At 39.2% G+C, this 22,777-nt stretch overlaps 1 protein-coding gene across 2 annotated transcripts in view; it reads right to left on the bottom strand.

Annotated features, from left to right (window-relative positions):
- tcf12 (transcription factor 12) overlaps positions 1-19,721 on the bottom strand; it is a 72,488-nt gene extending 52,767 nt beyond the window's left edge. For both annotated transcript variants that reach the window (XM_069683719.1, XM_069683648.1), the window contains exons 1-5: positions 19,597-19,721; positions 18,737-18,825; positions 18,159-18,231; positions 9,092-9,165; positions 248-350 (exon numbers count right to left, since the gene is read on the bottom strand). In XM_069683719.1, coding sequence (XP_069539820.1) covers positions 248-350; positions 9,092-9,165; positions 18,159-18,231; positions 18,737-18,808 — 322 coding nt within the window. In that variant the 5' untranslated portion in view covers positions 18,809-18,825; positions 19,597-19,721. The remainder of the gene's footprint in view (positions 1-247; positions 351-9,091; positions 9,166-18,158; positions 18,232-18,736; positions 18,826-19,596) is intronic.
- Positions 19,722-22,777: the final 3,056 nt, after the last annotated feature.

Here is a 22,777-nt window from a genome sequence, read left to right on the forward strand (position 1 = left end):
GACTTTTAGCCTGGGGGAGGGTCATCACAGGAGGAGGAAGAAGAAGGAGATACAGATAGGGGAGGGGGATTAAAGAGGGACTAAACACAGCAGGAGATGGGAATAAAACAGCCCTGTAGCCTCGAGAGCCTTTCAGTACCGCTTCCTCGAGATGTGTCTTAACCTCAATCAGGCAATTTTCTAACAGGATGTCCGTCCACGACCAAAGGGCATGTGAGGGGTGAGCGGAAGAGAATCACTTACTTACCCATTATGTTGGAGTTCATAAAAGGTGTCGGGGACAATCCTTCATGGGACACTAATCGACTGTCACTCAGATGATCGCCGTAATGAGGGCTGTCTGCGAAACCCTGGGGGGAGAGATCAGAATATGAAGCACATTATCGGGCAACTTCGCTAATTGAGTGATACGAGATACCGCTAATTAGTGAGAGGAGAGCACAACCGGTCTGTTAGGCCAATAAACTGATCCCTTTCTTCTGTGTAACAGTGCAAAGATATATAAGAGAAGAACAACAGACCTTTATGTGTCCTTTACATTGAATCTGTTGGCTTATATTAATGAAACATTTATAACCACTGAAACTGTTACCTTGCACTAGAGCAAATTAAATCAAGGCTCGATAAAGGGGGAGTAGTTGGTGCTGTATTTTTAGATCTGCGTAAAGCATTCGATACAGTCAATCATGATGTCATCTAGAGCACTGGTATGGATGTCTTCATCTTTATCAAATAGGATGCAATGTGTTAAAGTGTGTGTGTGACACACTTTCGAGTACCATGAAGTTCACAACGGGTGTTCCACAAGGGTCAGTGTTGGGCCCCTTATTATTTAGCCTATATATCAATGATCTCCCTGAACAGTGTCATGATATAGGACTGCAAATGTACGCAGATGATACTGTTGTATACACACATGCAAAAACAGCTGAGTTAGCAGCTGCCAAGTTAACAAAAGCATTAGTGATGATCACACATTGGCTTGATCAATCATGTCTGAGTCTAAATATCAGCAAGACAAAAGGTATGTTTTTTACTAAAACCACGGTAAAACCTCCTCACCCTGATATTCTCATCAAAGGTGAAAGGTTTGAAATAGTCACTGATTTTAAATATCTAGGCCTAATACTGGATCCAAACCTTAACTTTAAGAAACATGTAAAAAAAAAAAAAAAGGTTAAAACCATAAAGTACAACTTGGCAAATTTTAGACATATTAGAAACTGTCTCTCTTTGGATGCAGCCAAGATATTTATGCATGCGATGATCCATTCCCATATGTCTTATTGCATTACATGTTGGGGGCAGGCTGGTGAAACAGCCAAAAGACCTCTTGAGTCCTTATATAAACAAACTCTAAAAGCTCTGGACAAAAAGCAATTGCACTCTTATCACTGTAGGGTACTGGAGAAATACAATTTACTGAGCTTTGAGAATTTTAGATTATTTTCAAATTTGTGTCTGGTTAATAAAATTTTAAATGGTTTGGCCCCTCCCCCTCTACGCGACTTTGTGTATATTCGCTCAGTAAATTCTATTAGATCCTAAAGAATATCCTCTACAAATGATTGTACGATACCATTCAGCTTTTTCTGTAAAAGCCACAAATCAGTGGAACACCCTGCCTGATGCTGTGAGGAGCTGCAGCTCTATCAGCATCTTCAAAACCAACTTAAAAAGTCTGTTAAAAGCTGTTCAGCTCTGTACTCACTGACCTTGCTTCCCATCTTATAGTCTTTATGGCTTGATTTTATTTGACAAGCATGCATTTAGGATGTGCTACTCTGTGTGTAGCTTTGCATTTTTGGTGTGTTCTTTCTTGTGTAACTTTGTTGTATACTTTACTCTGTACTGTTTGTTATTGTCCTGTTTTTTCTTTTGTGTTGACCTGCCAAGGGACTACAGATGCGAATTAGCTTAAAGCTATAATCTGGTACGGTGCATCAAATGGTGACATTTATGTTTTAAACTGTACATGATCCCTTTTAAATCAAATACAATAAATAAATAAATAAATGTTATTGGCCACAGTCCAGGGTGTACCCCGCCTCTCGCCCAATGACAGCTGGGATAGGCTCCAGCCCCCCCGCGACCCTGAACAGAATAAGCGGTATAGATAATGGATGAACTGTTAATTATTGTACTTCCCTGCTCTTATTAAATTTATTTGAATACCTTAACTGTCTGCTGAAAACAATGATTGCAGACATGTCTAGTTTTGACTAACACTTCATTCTACAATAACAGCGCACGTTTCTTTTTTGCGCTCAGTTGTTGCTAGTGGCGGCTATAATATCACTTATTGCAGTATTGTCCACTGTTTTAGAGCAGAGGAAACAAGTACACTGTTGAGGTGCTAATAAATGATGGTATCTGATTGTTGCATGGACTGCCTGATATTGCATTTCACACAGTATCAGAGGCATTTCCAACACTGGTATTGGAACAAATATATACATAAATAATCTTTACTTTCATTACTATCATTATTTCTTCCATACTTTGTATCCTTAAACAAGCACGTGTGCCAAAACCTTCTGAGACTTGAGGCTTGACCAATTAATATTTATACCATTGTGAGTTTCTGATCGACCATATGCTCTAAGTACCTCTCTGTATATCTCATTCATAAAGCCAACTGATCATCTTCATCAAGCAGGTGCTGTGCTGCTACATTTGGTGTTTGTGCCGTTTTTTAAGCTCATAGGAAAAAACAGAACCTGCCATACCATGGCTCCATCCTTAATAAAAAACATCTATAAAGCATCTAAACCTATGTATTTACTTCTTCTTTAATCTACTGTTTTATCTATGTAATAAAAGGTTTATGTACCAGCCCACAGCTCATAAGAAGGTGTTGTTACATACAGGGGGAGGAAACAGAGAGATGCAATCCTCCATCCTTCCCAGGTACCTGCAGCTTAAAAAAATTGCCTTTTTCTCCTGCAGCTGAACACCGCCTTTTCATGACAGTTATCAGCTTCGGGGGCTTAGGTCTAAATATCGGTCACAGTATGGTTTTTGAAAACTCCGGGTCCCATGTAATAAAAGATACTCCGTTACAGTGCTAATCCCGAGCCCTGTGAAAATCCTCCTGTGCTCCAGTCAAACACATCTTCCCAAACTACATTAACTCCCAGCAGAGGGGCCGAGCCGCAGTGGGCCTGCATTTCTATAGAGCTATTTTCACCAACTCATACCCTTTGCATTCAACATACAGTAAAAAAGTAAATCTTATTATCCATCTTTTTTTTCAGGGAGTGGATGGTGATGGAGTAATTTCAAAGGCAGTGGAGTGCTGTGCTGTGTCGAGGGAATCCTCAGAGATTCCCTATTGTGCTGCAGCCCGGCCGCACACACTGTTAATCACACCAATAACAACACCCGCCCAGTGAGAGGCTCGAGCAACACAACACACACAGGCCTACACACACACAACGCTCACGTAAGCTAGCAAGGAACATTTCCTCTGTTCTGCAGCAAAACAAGGAACATGCTTTAAAATACAGACTTAAAGGAATAGTTCAACATTTTAGTAAATTGTATTCTCTCTGTAATAAGATAGACCAGAAGATTGATACTTCTCCCGTATTGGTCCATTAAAGGATAAAAGGCTATAGCCTGTTAGCTTAGCTGAGCATAATGGCTGGAAACAGAGGGGGAGGCTAGCATGGTACTGACCAAAGATTTAAAAAAAAGACAACCAGCACCTGTGAAGACTGATTCTGTGCTTTACATTGAGACTGATTTAAAGGGACAGAGCAGGTTTTTTGAAGCGGAGTTGTGTTAGGTACAGCCGGAGTTCCTACACAGAAGTTAAGCTATTTATCACAGCAGACGGGGTCACGAGTACCACATACTTTAGACACTTATAAGATTCCTACATTTAAAACATTTCAGTTTAAGTGTACGCTGTATATTTATTTTTGTTCACAAATATAACGTCAGACAGCCCTTTCCCTCGGCACCATGTCTTACTCTGCACAACAGCCCTGTATACTTACGCGTGCAGTGGTGCTTAGCTTAGCTTCCGATTAGGAACTCCAGTGCCTTCTCCTAACAGGGGCCATTCTAACTCTATCTACTCTACATAGTACACTTACTATTGATAAGTACCTCATAAAACCCCACTTCAAAAACCCCAAACTATCCCTTTAAGGTTAAGGAGGATGGTGTGTAAAAATACGGAATGTACTTGGTGCTTATGTCTTTGTGTATGTGCTTTTGTATGATGTCTTTTATATGTCATCAACCTGCCAGAGACTGCAGGTGCTCATATAATATATTTACAGGATGACCCCAAGTAATTGTATTAAAGAATGGGTATTGTTCATATCTAAATATAATAAATATAAACTAATCAACACACTACATCACCTTTGTTGAATTTGTTCCCAAACCATGATTCAGTCCCTGCTAAAGCCTTATAATCACCATACATCATCTACCTCTGTGCCAGCATTTTCCAAAGTGTTGAACAATACCTTTAACTAAATATTAATAGAGCACACGTGATAATAAACACTTGAAGCTAGGATATTTGTCACCCACTGTGTTTGCTCCTTTAGGTCGGTTGAAACATCAATCACAGATCCCTCATCATCCCCAAACACTCGTGGCCTACATCTATCTGAGACACTAACACACGCCGTCATGGCTGCCACGGGGCTACGCTGGCACCACAGGCTGAATAACTGTCAGATCACTGTGGCAACGAGCAGGCCAGAGCTCACACCTCATCCCCTAATCACTCCTCACAGTGTTTAAAAAGTCATCTCCTCCGCACTCTGAGCCGCATCCCAGGTGAACGAGCGGCTGCATATGGCAGCTCGGGAAGTGATGATATGGTCGTGATGGATGCGTGTGGGGTCGAGTATCAAGTCAGGGCAGGGCACTGGGGAAGTGGGGGTTGTCGTGCGGTGGTGGTGGGCACAGCCCCGGCTGTCAGACCGCCAGCCTACAGCCACAGCTGCCCAGGATGCAGCGGCTGGCTGGGAGCCAAGGTCAGCACGGCGGGGCTCGAGACTGTTCACAGTCGACTGATCACACACTCGTAGCTCACCAGCTCAAACAAGCTCAGGGACAACACTGAATCCCTTTTGTAGCAGACTGAAGGATGAAGACTGAGGAGTCTAATGAGAGGCGTGGACAGATATAGTAAATAAAGCATGATTTCAGAAATTGTAGAGAATTGCCTGTTTTTTGATAACTAAGATATTTAACAAAGTAATAATCGCAAAGATTAACAATATGGCCTATGGCCCACTGACGAAAGCCTTTGCATTTGCCGTTCTATGGACTGGGTGTCGCCCAGTTAGTGACGCGTTTTCCATCAGCCAGCAGTGGTTGGTCTGTCAGAGAGGGTAGGCGGAGCTAAGCGGCTGCTTTTCCGGTCTCTGCAAGTGTTGCGAGTAAACAGTAATCTACTATGGCTAAACAAACAAAGAAAAGATCGATGACTACAGATACAAGTTCAAAAATAAGTGAAAATAAAAAGAAAGAAAAATAAACAAATTCGACGCTCAGGTGAAGGCAAAAAGTCTAAAAAGGAAAGCGACCTTCAGCGAGGAAAATCAAGAGTTACAACCGGAGCCAACCTTGGACGTCACACTTGCGACACTGTCTGGATATCTGGGAAGTGTGCTCCATAAATTACCGTTTATCTCCATAGGTGTCGCCAAAGAGAACGAAACTGATTTTCTGGAGATTATAACTTTAACTAAACAATTTATTCCTAAAAATATGTTTTATGCTTTAAAATAACACCTGAGTCTGTTGTAAAATGCAACATGATGTTACAGCTGCAATACAACATCAGGGAAAGTAGAGAATGACAGGAAGCTCTGAAAATCTCAGAGACACGCTCATCTATGCAAATGTGCAGAAAAACACAAATGAAGGTTGGTTCTGTACATGTTTTTGGGTGAAATGGCAACTTTTATTGCCTACAGGTGTTATTATGAGCCCCTTGTCCAACGTGTGCACTCAAATCTGTAATATAGATTAAAAACAATGTTAATGTTTAGGCGGACTTCCTGTTTATGTCCGAGACAAATATCAGTGTTGCCAGTTTAGTTCGGAAGCCTACATAAAGCACTTGGCTCCAGTTTTGGTTACCTGACTCTGCAAATTAATGTTGCACTAAGTATCCCTTATTATCAATTAACACATTCTTAAACAATCGCATTATTAATGGTGATTTATGGGAATCAGTTAATGATAATGTATTTTTTCTCTGAATCTAAGAACTGAAGTCATTTAAACAGGTGACTGTAGACAGCTGAGGCTCATAAGAAATGCCACTCACTTCTGATAGAGCATGTATAGGATATAGTATTTTTCCGGCTTTATACTGTATATCAAGTCTGTATCAGTATGATGTGTGTGTGCAGCTGTGTGAGAGTGTGTAGAGCGAGCATGTGATTGTTTGCGAGCACGCCTGATGGAGGTGCAAACAGCTGTCTGCTGGCTGACGCTGTGCCTTACAATGTCAGAAACACTCATTTATATGCACCTGGAGCGAAGATATCTCAAGCGCCTCTGTCTTATAATTCAAATCAAGCTGCCTATGTTACCATAGCCTGTAGATGTTCATTCGGGAAGGGCACCGAGAAATAAACAAGGTAACGCGGCCCGAGTGGCTCTGACATTTAACTGAATTCTAATAGAAAGTGACAGGAGATTGACATTAAATGAAATTCATACAGGGCATCCAGAACAACCAATGTGTGAGGGACAAACAAACAGGGGAGAGAGCTGTTCACACTCGCTCACACACACAGGGAAATGTTCTCACTGTAACAATAGAGGTGCATTTCAATCTGCACTGTTTCTTACACACTATTGTTACAAAAATCTAATGCATGTTTAATACATTTTACAAACAAACTACTACGGATTAGGTGATCAAAAAATAGGCCATGCTTTTTTCCAGTGTGTATTTATTATTTTTAATGCATCATAACTAACAATGGATATTTAATTAGGCCATGTACATCATGGGCGTCTGTCCAAGGACTGCAGATGGAAATAAGCTCTTAACTATATCTGGTACTATAAATGTGTTGTGCATTGTTCCTCTTAAATAAACAAGATGTCATTATATAATCTGGAGTATTCAGCCAAGTGCTCCGCTGAACACAGAAGAGTGAGTGTCCTCTGTCATTATAAGCAACAATTAAACTTGAACTTGACCCTTCTTCTTGAAGAAAAAACTGTGGCTCGATGCTGCAACAGCAGTGAAAGTAAAAAAAAATACATGTAGTCAATCAAGCTTCAGTCATGGACAAAGAAGGGTTTGGACGTGCTACACAAAACAATGTTTAATCTTATTTCTGTGCCTCCTACTGACAAGGGGGCCAGCAGTGGCTGTGCATGTATCAGCTAAACATGATGCGGAAATATGTTGTTTTATATTATATGACCAAATGTGGAACCATGTCCACATGGAAATAATAAGAATCATCAAATAGAAGCTGCATTGACAAAAATAAAGCAATTGCCCTCTATTCAAATTGCAGCATCGTTATCTATACTCTCTTTTGACATAATAAAGACTAAATGAATTGTTGGATTCATTAGTTAATCAAGAGAATAAATAGCAGATGAATTATGAAAATAATCGCTAGACTCCCTAAACCTGACATAATATTTTATTTATTTATTGTATTTTATTTAAAAGGGACCATGTACACTTTAAAACATAAATGTCACCATTTGATGCACTGTACCAGATTATAGCTTTAAACTAATTTGCATCTGTAGTCCCTTGGCAGGTCAACACAAAAGAAAACACAGGACAATAACAAACAGTACAGAATAAAGTATACAACAAAGTTACACGAGAAAGAACACACCAAATATGCAAAGCTACACACAGAGTAGCACATCCTAAATGCATGCTTGTCAAATAAAATAAAGCCATAAAGACTATAAGATGGGAAGCAAGGTCAATGAGTTCAGAGCTGACCAGCTTTTAACAGACTTATGTTGTTTCCTCACCACTTCACGTTGATCTTTTAATAATTGAAAAATACTTTTTTTCAGAGTTTCAGAGAGACGGCATAAAAATGTTTTGGGAATTAAGAAATGTACCTTAATTTCATTTATCTTTGTCCATTAGTCAGGCTTTTTATGACAAGTCGCCATGATCAACTTCAAGGTTATTCCCTCAATCACTTAAAGGGGACATATTTTAGCTATGCAATCAATTTTGTATACATCTCATTTAATTATTTTTCGGAGCCTCTCCTTCCTCCTGAAACGAACAAGCCATTTTGCCATTCAAAGGTCAGACCTTAGCCACGATTGGCTGACGGTATTTGGAGTGACCGCGACTGCACTGCACTCTCACTCCAAAGTAATAGAAAACATGGCCAATCTAGGATCGGTTATTCGGCCTGATATGTACGAGCCAGAATCACCAGGAGGTTTCGGAATGGTAAGTTGAAATCTTGACAACGACTTGACTACAAGCTAGTGTGAGAAGGCAGCCTGAGGTGAATGACGGTGAATTACGATTGGTCGATTTCAGCCAAAGCAAGGTGCTACGTAGAAACCTGCAGCTGTTCTGAACGGCCCATTTCAGAGGCGACCTTTTTAAAAATGTAATTTTGTAAAAACACTGTGAACCATAAACACACAAAAATATGAAACCCAAGCACAATATGAGACTCTCCATTCAAAAGACACGGCCCCTTTAACAACTGATCATAAACTAGAAGCTGAAAAAAAAACGAATCCCCAGGGACATTACAAACGTTTCTTTCTCATGAGATCCGTCATGGGGTAAAAAAGTACTGCAGCATGAATATATAATTTGATTTGAAAAATTCTCTTCTACAGCAATGAAGCTCGAACCAACAACAATATTAGATTAGATCACATTTGGTCACATAAGAAAATGAATCGCACCACCCTCGAGAGCATGAACGGCTCCTTTCTGTCACAGAGAAATGTGTCCATAACAGCATGAGTGGGAGGAGGTGAGACTAAAACATTGTGAATGTACGGCTTTGATGTAATGAGTGTTAAATGGTGTTCTGTGGAGCAGAAAGGTCATTCACAGCTTTAAAGTGTGGGGTCATCTTACCCGGGAGGACTCAAAGGAGGGACTGGGCTCGCCACCTGGGGCCCAGGACGCTTGGTTGGTTCGCTCCTCCATACCTGCCAGAGAGAGAGACAACTCAGTCAAGATTACTTTCATAGTTCAGAGTACGAACAGTTTATTCTTCTTCACTGTGTCTCAGAAATGGACACAATGACTTCTACTGGTCGTTAAATATACAAGTCAGTGTTCCTATGGTGATGTCTAATTGTGTTTTTTATATGTTCAATATTTTTAGATCTTGGCAGTATAAGTGAAACCAAGTTTTATATCATCTTAAATAGAATATATTCTGGTTTTGGATTGTTTATAAGACAAAACATGACATATAACTCAATGACAATCACTCAAGTTGGACCTTGACATTTCACAGCAAGAAAATGATGAAGGAAATAATTTCTAATAACTGATGAACATGATCTGTAATCGTTTGTTGCAGCCCTTACTGGTGTCGAAAGCAACATTACATTAAATCACACTGAGGTAAAAGAAAACATTGAAAGACAAACTTTGAAAAGCTTTTTATCCGTCTGAGCCTCACAAACACACTTGATACCCAAATCCCAAAACTTTTCAGATGGTAGCAGCATGACGTTTCATGCTTATTGCTGCAGATAATAAAATAAAGCAGTTTATTTTACATCCCATAAAATCCGCCCTGAACGCGATGTAACATTTCAAAGATCCACCGAATCATTTAGTTAGTTGTGCGTAAATCATGACCAAAAATAAGCGCTGTCCAATGTACCAAAAATCTTCGTACATCTTCATAAATTGGCCAGGCTACTCTCAAACAGCTGAGCACTGAAACTTGATAAAACTCATTTTTAAATGAAAGAAAACCTCAATATTTCAAAAGTCAAACAGATAAACAAATAAAATCAATAACTGCTGCAAAGCAAGAGCATCTGGCATGTATTGAAAAATATAATATCTGATTTTACAATCTAATTTGTGTGATAAAGTCTGTAAAAAAAGATTTGATGCCTCAATTGTTCTTGCTGTTTGAAACAATATTGTGTTGCACAAAGAGCCAAAGATATTGATTGTCGCTGTTGTAATTGAATCTGTCGCAGTAAAATGCAATACCCTTTGTTCAGTTTTATATTCAAATAAAAAAAGATCAGATTTCAAGAAATTGTGTTTGCTGGGAAAAATAACAATAAAGCAACAAACAAAACTTTTTGATATTATGAATATTTTAACTTTTAAATGTGAAAAATGATGCAGTGAGGCGGCTCCCTGCTGCAGGGCCGTGCATGCAAACGAAGAAAGGGGATTTAAACACTGAAATAAGAGCAGATGAATAAAAAGTATAAAAGTATGTGGACAAAGTCAAAGAATAACTAAATATAATAACTCAGCACACGGCTTTAAAGAAAAACTCATTTCAAGTTGAACACTTAATTATTTAAGGGACACGATTAAAGGTCAAATAAAGATGCCTATCTGTGAGGTTAAAACACTAACCAATCTCAGAGGTGATTACTCATATAGAAAGTGTACATTATAGTTTTATTCAAATGACATTTCCAACTGTCATGCTGCCAATCAATACTAAGAAGTCTAATTATACACTTAAGCAGAAAGTCCGTGACGTTTCTGGCAGCAGAAAGCACGCTCCAGTGAGCAGAGTCAACGAGAAGTTTCCTCCTAACAAACATGTTGTTCTGCTGCTCGCACGCACAACATTCAGTTCCTCAGTAAAAGTCTTCACTGGGTTAATGCAACAAATAAAAGTCTGGCTGTGTTCAACATTCACATTAACTCTCACTATAACTGTGGAAACTTCAGCTTCTTCTTGTGTTACTCGCAGCACATGGGTCTACATTCTGGAGCTGTGACAGCACCGATGTGACATATTGTAGCCCGACTGAGGCCTTTTACACACTGAGTGTAACAATGGTCAGCGTTTGCTCTGTGGGCCACTGGCTGTCATCTCGTCTGATTACCATCTCCTACCAGAGCTCAAGGGTCCCCTCTCTTCTCCGAGCACAGACAGGCTGCACAGTAAGATTACTCACAAAAGGACACAAAGGGAAGTAATTCACTTGCTTCATTTAGGTCTAATTATTTAAGCAGACAAATGTTAAGTTCTCCATTGTAAATATGCACAAAATCATACTTGGAAAAAGCACATACATTCTTTTACACAGCATGCAAAGATGTCATGAATGCATTTATATGAACATTGGATTAAATTACTATATGTGATGATATAAAATTTACATTGAAGTCTCCTTCTCTTCAGGGATTTTGTCCAGGAACTGCAACAAAAGCGTTCTGCACTTCTCCTACAAGCTCAACCCTGTTACATAGCCGAAAATCCCTTATACTGAGGTTGTGCTACATGACAGAAAAACCTTTCAGTTGTGGGTACGCATTGGAACATTGGATTGCTTTTAATAAAACAAACAATATTGGAAGAGAAAACATGTATTGGTTGGAAGACCTGCAAGTTTGGCCACATTTTGGGTGAGGTCCAAAGGTTTGGAGTGAACCACTGAATGTAACAAAGCCTTAAATGAAGGATGGCTGCACAAGGGGGAGATGTGTGAAGAGGTTTTTCTTTTGCTGTCTTGTTTTGTTTCAGTCACTACTGCCAACACTGCAAGGAGATTTAATATTCTCTCGTCTGGATGTGTTTTGTGATGGAACTTGCAGAGTGTAGACCCTAAAAAATACTTAACTACATAAATTACATTCACATTCATTACAGGCCATATGGTGGAAACATTATGTATCCTTAAATGTCCCCACAGCATTGTGACCTGAGCATAAGCAATAGGTGTGGTAACAGTTTTTGTACTGCTGCGATGTCTTTAATCCATGACTCAAACTGCCTTGATGGTACCTGTTTAACACCGTTCTTTGTCACAGTATGAAATCTGTCTGCTGCAGGAAACATGACTCCAAATACACCGATCAGCCATAACATTATGACCACCTGCCCAATATTGTGTAGGTTCCTCTTTTGCCGCCAAAACAGCCCTGACCCGTCGAGGCATGGATTCCACAAGACCTCTGAAGGTGTGCTGAGGTATCTGGCACAAAGACGTTAGCAGCAGATCCTTTAAGTCCTGTAAGTTGCGAGGTGGGGCCTCCATGGATCGCACCACTGATGCTCGATTGGATTGAGATCTGGGGAATTTGGAGGCCAAGTCAACACCTGTCAGTGGTCATAATGTTATGGCTGATCGTCGTGTGTGTCCATTTTCAAGTTCATTGAGCATTATTCAGGGAAGTGCCTTTGGATATGCAGCTGTGACTCAGAGGTATTGTGGGTCCTGTGGGTGATCGGAAGGTCAGCGGGTCAGGTACAGGTAGAGGTCTGCAGTGTGTCACATGCGCAATACTATCACAAAATTTATGTGAGCAACAAATTGGGATGCAATACAAGAATACATAAAAGTGTTTTTTTCAACTCAGCAGGTCATTTTTTGACTGTTTATTATTGGTAACAAAATAAGTCAGAATAGATGTTTGGTTTTATTCATGTCAAAGACGAACGGTTACAGATATTACTGTTGGATACTTTCATTATAAAACCCATGCTCACGATACCCAAGATGTAAATCACGCAATACAATGCATAAACAACAAATGCAATAACATCAAATTTTAAACTGGCCGAACATTTCAGGCAGGACATACGGCACTTAAAATAAATACAAGCAGAGAAACCCGACCAGTGTTTTTAAATGCTTCCAACAGACTTTTAAACATCATTAAATACATGCAGACACAAAGATCAATGAGCAGTTTGAGTTTGATTTAGGAATCTATAAACACCAGTTTCCTCTGACACAACATCCTGATGGCAGCAAAACTACAGGCAAAAAGTGAGGGGGGAAAAAAGAGAAAAAAACACTTCTGGTCCGGGCAGCATCTTGACTAAAATGAGAAACAAGAAATGTCAGACATTTAGAAACTAGTTCACCTGATTCTCAGCTGAGACACATTTTCTATATGACTCAAAACAAATGACTGATCCTCATAATAAAACTCATGAAGCGTTATCAGGTATGTTTGATGAGAATATGAAATCATACTTATGTTTAACCACTTCTGCAGTGCGACTAGTTTAAGACCTTCCTGCTAAAAGAACATCATGTTCTGCATTCACAGTCTGGCAAGTTAAAATGACGTCATGTTAACATAAACAAATCCAAATCCCTGCTTTGCTGACTTACACGCAGCCTGTGGCTCCATTTAGCCAAATGATTTCCTGTATAAATGAAGTGAGAGTGGTACTGACAGTTAAACCAATGACTGCATGAATACAAATAATGAAAGTGAAGAAAAAAACTGGACTGAGAAGAAACAACAGTTTTCACAGAGACACAGGGTCATACAGTTCATGTCTCTGTATAAATGACAGGATCTTACGGTCATTTAGAGAATTATTTTCATCAAAGTAACATTTCATAGAGAGAAAGAGACAAAAAGTAAATTTAGTTTAAGACTACCTAACCACATTTAACAACACTGGCTATTAAACAAACATGACTGTAATGATCTTTTATGATGGAAGAAAGTTAGTTTGACTCTGAAGGTCAATAAAAGGTCAAAAAGTCAACTGCAGTTTGAACAAGAACATCAAAACAGAGAAAACAGAGAGAATGGAAAATAAATGTGGATGCTGGTATACACCTCCAGTGTCCATAGCCGTCATAAAGTACATTACATTTACATCTAGCCTCAAACTGTGCATTTCTTAATGCAGTCCAAAGGATGTCGACCATTGGAGTGTGTTTTAGTGAAGGTGAGCTCTGTGCGTTTAGCCACTCTAAAGCCGTTTTCTCCCTGGTCAAAAAACCTCGCTAACACCCGGCTTGTTTGCTTAATGGGAAAGGCTACAATCTCCTCCACTCCCATTGGCATTGATGGGAACACAAAATCCGCGTTGACACACTAATCTCGCTCGAACATCATTCCAAATTTGTCAGCGCCGAGTTTGATAAGGACACTGAATGAGTAATAGATACAATAAAGACTTAACCACCGTAACATCTTCACTGTTTACTAACCCTGTTTCAGGCGCATTTTTGCATTTGACGTCCGACGGTGACGCAGCAAAAAAGAGACCAAAAGGAGTATACTCCACTGGCAATGGGAAAAGAGACAATCGGCATCTATGATTTTAGAGAAACAGATTTAAATCAAAACTTCAGGATGTCAAGGTTTAATTTTAAGTTCACCACTCACCACTGAATTATGATGGTTGTAGACCTAGAGTGAGTTGCATGACATCTGATATGTGACAGACTGAAAAAAATGTGATGTTAAAGTCACGCTTATCAAGATTGAAAAGATCAGATTGCGTGTGATTCTGTGTGCAGACCACACTATTACAAAAAAACTGATCTGAGTCACATGCTGCATTTACCACTGCAGGGCCACTTTGGACAACAGAATGAACACGGCCTGCTTTCTAGTATTATCAGTATCTTCAAATCCCCAAATCAAATTGATGTGCAATAGGAGCCACATTTTATTTGTTTCTTGCTGTTATACTAGACGTAGATGTTGTTGCTCTATCTGCTGGAGAACGATGTTTCTATCTCATGTTTTTACACTGTTTGTCCTCCCTGTGATGGATTGAACTGACTTACTCAATCAACCCTTCTTTTACAGGCTCAAGGTGAATCTGTCAAGTAAGATTGTCATAAGTAAAATTGTTCGTGATAAAAATCTGTTAATGAATAATTTGATCATTTGTAACTGGCAGCAGTGAGGCTCTTTGTAGGCCTGAAACATGCATCATCTGACTGACAAACAAACCTACACTCACTGCTGGTCACAGCTAACAAAATGTACCACTGTATACCACTCAATGAAAATTACCTTCAGACAGCATCCATCCACTGCCCCGCTACACTAAAGAGTCAATGGCCTCATCACATTTGCATCATCAACACAGCTGGAAGGAGCTATGATGAATCTCTGCTGGAGCCACTTTGGCTATTTTTTCCATCCATCTCTCTCTGGCACACTTTTGAAGGGTCTCGCCAGTCCCACTCTGCCTCAATTATCTGTCTATGCCCAGCTGAGATGCAATAATCCAAACTCTCATTCCCTGCAATTTCCACACTTCTGTCTGCACACTCACTTGCCTTATGTTCACAATCACTTATAGAGCTGCTTCCCCTACCTTGAGGATCAGAGACACAGGAGCACAGACTGTGGGCTGCAGGAAGGAGGGATTTACCCTCTATAGGCCTCATACACTCTGAGGTGCTGCAGTTCATTCTGAAATCAGCATTTCTTACATGATAAAGGTTTCATTTTCAGGAAATAGAAAATAAGGAATGCCATCTGACTTGTATGTCTCGGGAAGCACATTAAATTTAAAGCCAATTAACTAGAGACTGAAAAATACCTGATATTAGTTTCTTGCAGATATATTATTACCATTTAGAAAATTAAATCGAAGGCATCCATATCGAAAGTGTCTGTTTATGTTGAAATACATTTCTATAAGACGAAATATCTTCATCATATTTCTTCAACTCTTAAATATCCTTCATTATCAGCTCAAATAATCCAGTATTGGTCGGGTTTTTCCACGAACCTCCAAAAATTACAATCAAGTCAAAGATATGTAGCTGATTTTCTAATCAAAATTCATGGTATATTTCATATCTGTATGCCCTTTAAGTTACTTAATACCTTGATAGATATCTGCATTAAAAACACAAATTCCTGTCCTTAGTTTCAATGCTCATCACATATTTATCTCCTAAACACCAACACAGAAGTTATTACCCAATCAACGAAATACCAACTGACTCATCCTAAAGCTTGAGTGTGAGACTTTGACATATTAACGTCAGTCTCTCACACAGAAGCTCTTCCCAAAAGAGATCACACAAAAGTGATTGTGCCGTCCACCACAGGTCAATCTTTCTATATTTTTCAGTTTACCAGGCCTTTTAAATCTGGTGTCTGTTGTGACATTCCCACGTTGGCTTATCAGTACTGACTAGTTTTTTACTTTAATCACAGTAATGGCAACCTATTTTATTTACAATGCAGAAAAAACTTAAGAACACTGGTCATATTTAGGAAAAGCAATGCAAATGTTGTTCATCTGTGTTTCCTTAATAACTCACTGTCCCAGATCAAGTGTGAAACTTGCTCTGTGTCCGACAAAATAACCAGATATAACCAAATATTGCTGCCTTCAACAACCCATCCCATTACCAATGGAGTTAAATTTGCTGACATTTCAGCAAAGCTAAAACAGATAGTTTAAACAAATGGAAAAAATATATTTTAAAAAATCCACTATAACTTGTTTTGTTGTGGTTAAGATTTATGTTAGAACATAACAGAAATCATTTTTTAATCAAAGAACAGAAAATATAATATTTGATTTTTAAATAGTTTTTTTTGTAGAAATAGTAATTAATAGAATATTAAAAAATAAACAGTATATTTTATATTTTCTGAGTTAAACCAAGTAGCCTTTTCTAGTCATGGCCATCTTTTAAAATGATTTTCAGAAGTTGTACAGAAAAACGTCCCATATTTGGACTCTGTGATATTTGTAAAGCACAAAGCTGCTCCGCAGACAACACGTGACAAAGAGCTTTAGCTGAAACTCTCGACAGTCTCCAATTCTTTTCTGCTCTGAACAAAAAGCACCGTGCTGACGCTGGTTGCTTTTACAAGTCACAGAGGGCAGGGCACCGCCTAAAGGTGTCCACATAATGTCCACACATCTTGCTATATGTAATTATAAAGCACATGGTAATACAATGTCAGTACAATACATGGATGACAAGTAGATGTCGCTTTTAAAAGCAAGTGCATTTGTTCTGCATGTCTCCTTTTCTGCATTGTTCAATCTCATCAACATCTATATGTAAACCTCAGCAGGAGGGTTTAAGTTTACCTTAAGCTGCACAGCAATTTGACTGGAGATTCTTTGACATTTGTTTAACTAAAGAGAGCACACACACACACACACACACACACACACAAACGTCCTGCTCACTCAAATGATTAGGTATTGTAAAATTCCTCCTCACATCTCCACAGTTCATGAGTGACAGCTCTGTTCTTCCTTCTTTGTCTTTTCGTTCAGTTTCCACTAAGTGTGCGTCTTTCCTTTCACAGATAACTGACTACAACAAGGCTTTGTGGATGCTCACAAAACATGCTTTCAGAAAACAGAAGGCTTGTTTGTTGACTTTCTCTAGTAGCACATCAGACAATAGACGGGCTTCAGATTAATGTCCTGTGGCGTTTATATCTAGGAAGCAATCCAGAAGCAGGGAATCTGAACTCAGTGTAATAGAAGCAAATCATCCACAAACCCGTTCTGCAATAAAGATGCTCAAAGATAGGCCAAGATAAGAGGATCCACAACCCAAAGATATTCAATTTACTGTTATAGAGGAAGAAATATAAAAGATTCATGTTTAAAGAGCCAGAATTAAGGAATTTTGACTATTTTGTTTGAAAAAATTACTCAAACAAATTAGTCGATTGTCAAAATAGTTGGGGTGAACAGCTTGATCGTTGCAGCTCTTGATCACTTTTTGAAATTGCTACTTGTATTAAAAAAAAACCCACTAAAGAATACCTCGATGACAGGATTTCTTACAGTAATATGCTTAAATACGATCTACAAGCAGCTGCAGCTTTGACTGTTCACAAGAATCTCATTCACACAGAACTGATTCGAGATTTGCCTCCATCACACCTCACTGCAAACCCCGAAAAGAACACACTATGTTGTTTCTGCACTGACACTCAACAACACACCTCCATAAAAAACAGCCAAAACATGCCGATTTATTCATCTGACAGTGAAAACATCACTAACCTTCACTGTATTACACCCAGATTGGATCAATAAAAGTCGTACACATGTCTACGGCCTAAATCATGCTTTGTTCTACATGTTTACTGCAGCACTTCTCTACTATAATTCCAGGTGGAGGGCTTATGTTTCAAGCACCAGATGTGAGCAGCACAGATGAGGGATAAGAGCCACATGCAAGACGAGACAGAAAACTGAGACCATAACAGGGGGTCCTACCTGATGCACTGAACTGACTGCTTCCAAGTGTGGTGGGCCTGTTCTTCCCTCCGCTTACAGGCGGGGAGAACATCTGAAGGGAAAGAATATGAATGTGTATTAGTGAAAGACGCAACAGGGTAAAATCAACCAGATTATTCTGGAAGGTGTTTAAGAATCAAGGATAATTTGGGAATTCATATTAGTCAAATCCAGGGTCTGAGATTAAGATTTCCCTCGACTGCTGCTGCGGCATGTTAAAGAAAAAAGCTTTTTTTGTCCGCCACTTTTGAAATCTTGGTACAACGATTAAGAATGGGACAGTCAGTCAGTGGTATTTGACAGTTTAATTATCTATAATCTTAATCCCTGAAAAGTCTTAATTTAAGAATTGTTTTATAAAAATAATATTTTTCAGTATAAAAGAAACCTTTAATGCTGGCAGGTGACCTTTTTCCACCATGCATTTGGCAGGTGATAATTGAATTCCCTGGTTAAGACTAATATTAACTTATCAATCAGCAATGTTTCAGCCCCACGCCTCTAAACCCCGCAGAGCTGCATGGTAAGAGTAAAAAAGAGAGAAAAATCAGTCCTACCGCACTAAAATCCAGCAGGTCACTTAATTCCTTGTCTGTTCCGAGAGCGGCAATCCGCTGCTGAGGATTCATCCTGGCGATCTAGAGACCTGCAGAAACACAGCCCTTCATCAGGTCACATCCCTGTCTGCTTTATTCACACAGCGGAGACGAGTGGCACAGGAAGTGACTGTCAGCCACGAGAGGTATTTTGTTATTATGCATGCAGAATAAAGAGACTGTGAAGTAAAGTTGGCTGTGGCATTAAATCACACAGAGAGACTGACAGTTTGGCCACTTTGTGATTGATGAAATTGTTAAAAAATTAAGTTTACACCTCTAGTTTTGTTCTACACTGCGATTATTAAAAAGAGATTTAAGGCTGTGAATGGATGGCAGGACCTGCAGCATCGCATTAATGCAGACAGTAACGATGTTTCTCTGTGATAACACTCACTGTTACTACTTGATGGTACTCCCTCATTAGGTCTGTCACTGGCTATGTTATTGTCAGTGATTAATGTGGCAGTTTTTTAAGCATAACGTTGGTTAGCTGAGGTGCCCAGCGTCTCTTAGCTAGCCGGCTAAGGCTAGCCGCAGTCACTGTTTGATATGGATTGAAAATAGCTCGCGAGCTGCAACCAGCTGCAGCGGTTTAAGTCAATGTTCAGACATTAGTACAGAGAAAAAGACCATGCAGTTTAGACCAGTGAGGCATAAATTACAAACTTATTAAAGCTAAGTAACATTGCCAAACAAATATTGCAAAGGACAGTCTCGACCCCCTGCTCCATAATACAAAACGCAATGATGGTCTTTCTCAACTCCCAACTTCTTTCACAGGTCCGAAAGCTTCTGGCAAACTCCCACTGATATTTTACCTTTTTTCCGATTAAAATCCCGACTAGGGTGATCTGGTGAAGGCTCACTTTCTTGCAGTACGCCTCCAAAAAGCGAAATGTGGTTTTAAATGGAAATACCTGTGAAAATATCCTCTATATATATCAGTTACGAGTTTCCCTTAGGCAGACATTTTTGCTTTGCAAAAGCCTCAGCACCACGATGACATTGGTTATTGTATCCCTCCGCCGAGCACAGTGACATGATGGTCCCACACAGCGGGAGATGCTGCGGGAATCAGCGCACACTGTGTTGATGCATGACATGTTTGTCTCTGCTCTATCACTGCTATGGGTGCATTTAATGGATTTTAAATGGACTGTAGAAAATCTTGAGATTTGACTCCCTGAAAAGATGTAATATAATGTAGGCTATTGATTTTCAATAAGTTATATTCAACAAAATAGTGTTTATAGCTTTTGTCACAAAGATTTGATTCCTCTATAGTCACAAAATAGGGATGTGAGCTGGGCCAACCAGGTTAATAGTCTGCAGGGCTGCAGACCTTGAAAAGCCATGTGTTCACTTCAGGTCAATTGGATTTGGTAATTTTAATAATTGTAAATTTGTAGGGAAATTTACAAAATATCCCTAAAGTAAATATCATAAAAGATTGTGTCCTGAATTTTAAGGAAATTTTGCAGTGCCTTGAAGGCATTACCTCAAACAAGCACTTAGCTTTATCCCACTGAGTACTGGTTGCACTAGATTGAACATTTGTATGCAACAGAGTTCCTACTGTATTTTGAACAGAGGGCAGTAAGGTACCAACATGGGCCCTTTGGCAAAAATATCAATGCCCCCTAAAAAGTTTGCTCGACCATTGATGTCAGCCTACACCACAAAGACTGTGTTATTCTCAAAGCTTGGGTTAATACGTTTTTCTCAAGACTTTGACAACCCCTTAAGTTTTTGTCATTTAGGTCCCAGATGCAGGGGCGGATCCAGACTTTTTTGGGGTTGCCCAACTGGGGCACTGACTTATGCAGGGATGGCATGAAGTATATGTGTCCACACACACAAGCAAATATCAGAGTAACAATGTAAGTACAAAAGGAAATGTGCCACATTGAAATGGAAAGAAAGCTACTAGCAACCTATTGCACCACAGCCCAAATAGTTGATTTTAACACAAGTCCTGCCTCTGACAAAGCAAATAGCCAATCCTAGTTAAGGATTTTGGGGTGTCACTTTAGGTGGCCAATCAGATGTATCTGTATTCTTAAATCCGATTTTTAACTTCTGTAACTGTATTAGTAGGATCGGAGCATTTCTAAATCTTTCTTTGAACCCTTTTTTCGCTGTTTTTTTTTTTAGGCTACTTTTGAACTTTTTTAACACACTATTTTAATTCTTATTTGTCATTTGTTCTTGAGGAGGTAACTCATGGTTTTGTCTATTGTCAAATATTTCTATTTGCAACTTGATGTACAATATTAAACTTTTTTGATTAGTTAAGTTAGTAAGTTAATACTTTAAATAGTATTGTGACATAAGTGTGTGGCCCTATTCCATTTTTTTCGTAATTTAATTGTATTGAGATAATGTAATGCTTTTATTCTGAAAGGTTCAAACCAGAAGTGCAGTTGTTGTTGGCGGAAATCAGGCGGGCATTTGAAAACAAGCTAGCTGTAAGTGGTTGTCGTGATGTCGTCAGTAAGCGTATCGGCTCTGTTTCTGTTTGGAGAAACAAGAGAGGACATTTTCCCAAATGGCAAAACAACGAACAAAAAGAGCACTCGTCTCTGATATTAACCAGACTTCAGCTCCAAGGGCGAAAAACTCGAGAGTAGTCCGTCGATCTGAAGAATGTCTGAGAGCCATAAAGGAAAGTGACTGCCTGCTAGTTAAAACAAGGAAAACATAAGTATGTCTTATAGCTTCACAAGATAGAGAAAGTCTAATGAAGAAAAAATGTAGAAAAAACAACAACTAGCAAGTAATGAGTAAAAGCTCTTTAAACCATGTTTCTGACTATTCTGATATTGTCACTGTCTGTGTGACCTCGACTTTCACATAATATAACGTCAAACTTTGTCTTTAAAGCTTATGTAGCAGGCTAGGTTTAACAAGAATTGCTAGCTGTTAAAAAATAAGCTTGATTTAAAGGGGGGTATGATAAGTTTATGTACGACAGCTCCCTGTGGTTCGTATTTGTTTTATTGAAGAAAATATGTATACTAAAGTGTTTTTGTAAATTAATGGTTCAACAGAAGGCGTTTTTCCTCACATGGCAGCTCAGTTTATCTACAGGTGTGTTTAGCGCTAATAAAGAGGCTGTCATGGTCCGCTTTGAGAGCTCGGCGTTGCGATGCTAAAATATTGCAAACGTAACCAGCCTGTATGAATATTTTATATGTACGATCATAGCAGAATATTGCACCAAAAGACGTCCCTTTTATCGTCAGTTTCTGTTCAAGACTCATATAATGCATAGTACAGTGCGATCCTTCCGCTGTAAAGGAACTACTTTTCCTTCCGCGCTAACGAGAAACCAGACAAGAGGACTGCAGTAACGCAGGGTTCAAAGTGGTTGTCGCTGTAGCTCGGGGATGCGCAATTTATCGTGTTAGTCGTTGAAATATCAACGTTCTATACAAGTCTTGTACTTTCTATTACATCGTGCAACTGATTTTTGTAATTGTGGTCTTTGTTGCATTTAAGGGGTGAGCAATGTTTAAAGTAGCATTGGATATAGCCAAAGGAAAAGCACTAGTTTACTGCAGTGTATCTCAAGATTTAATCCAAATATGTAGGCTACCTGTTAAACACGAACTTATAGACCAGTACAAGAATATCAGCAGCAGTTGCGGGGCATAATTGTAATCAATTTTATTATCAAGTGAACTTCTCATAAAACTTCCAGGATAGATGGATAGATAACTGTTCAAACGTTGTTCAAACTTGTAACTTACGTAGAGGAAGACCAATTAAGTTTCTTCCTCCTGTTAGAGGAAGTGTTTGATTCTTTTATATACGTTGCCTGGAAGTCAGAGCTGGGTGTGGGTGTTCAGAAAGTTTTCAAAGCATATTAATACTTACAAAGTTCCGTGAAGTGAAAGAGGAGCCAGGCCTTAACTGAAACTATTGTGACTAAAAAAAGAAAAACCTTGTGAACTGAAATTACAAAGAACATGTGGTGTGGGGAATGAGTTTGTACCA

The sequence above is a fragment of the Semicossyphus pulcher genome, unplaced genomic scaffold (genome assembly GCF_022749685.1).
Source record: "Semicossyphus pulcher isolate SPU_LCO1_2020_fin unplaced genomic scaffold, fSemPul1.0.p SCAF_1, whole genome shotgun sequence".
In the NCBI taxonomy this organism is placed as follows: Eukaryota; Metazoa; Chordata; class Actinopteri; order Labriformes; family Labridae; genus Semicossyphus; species Semicossyphus pulcher.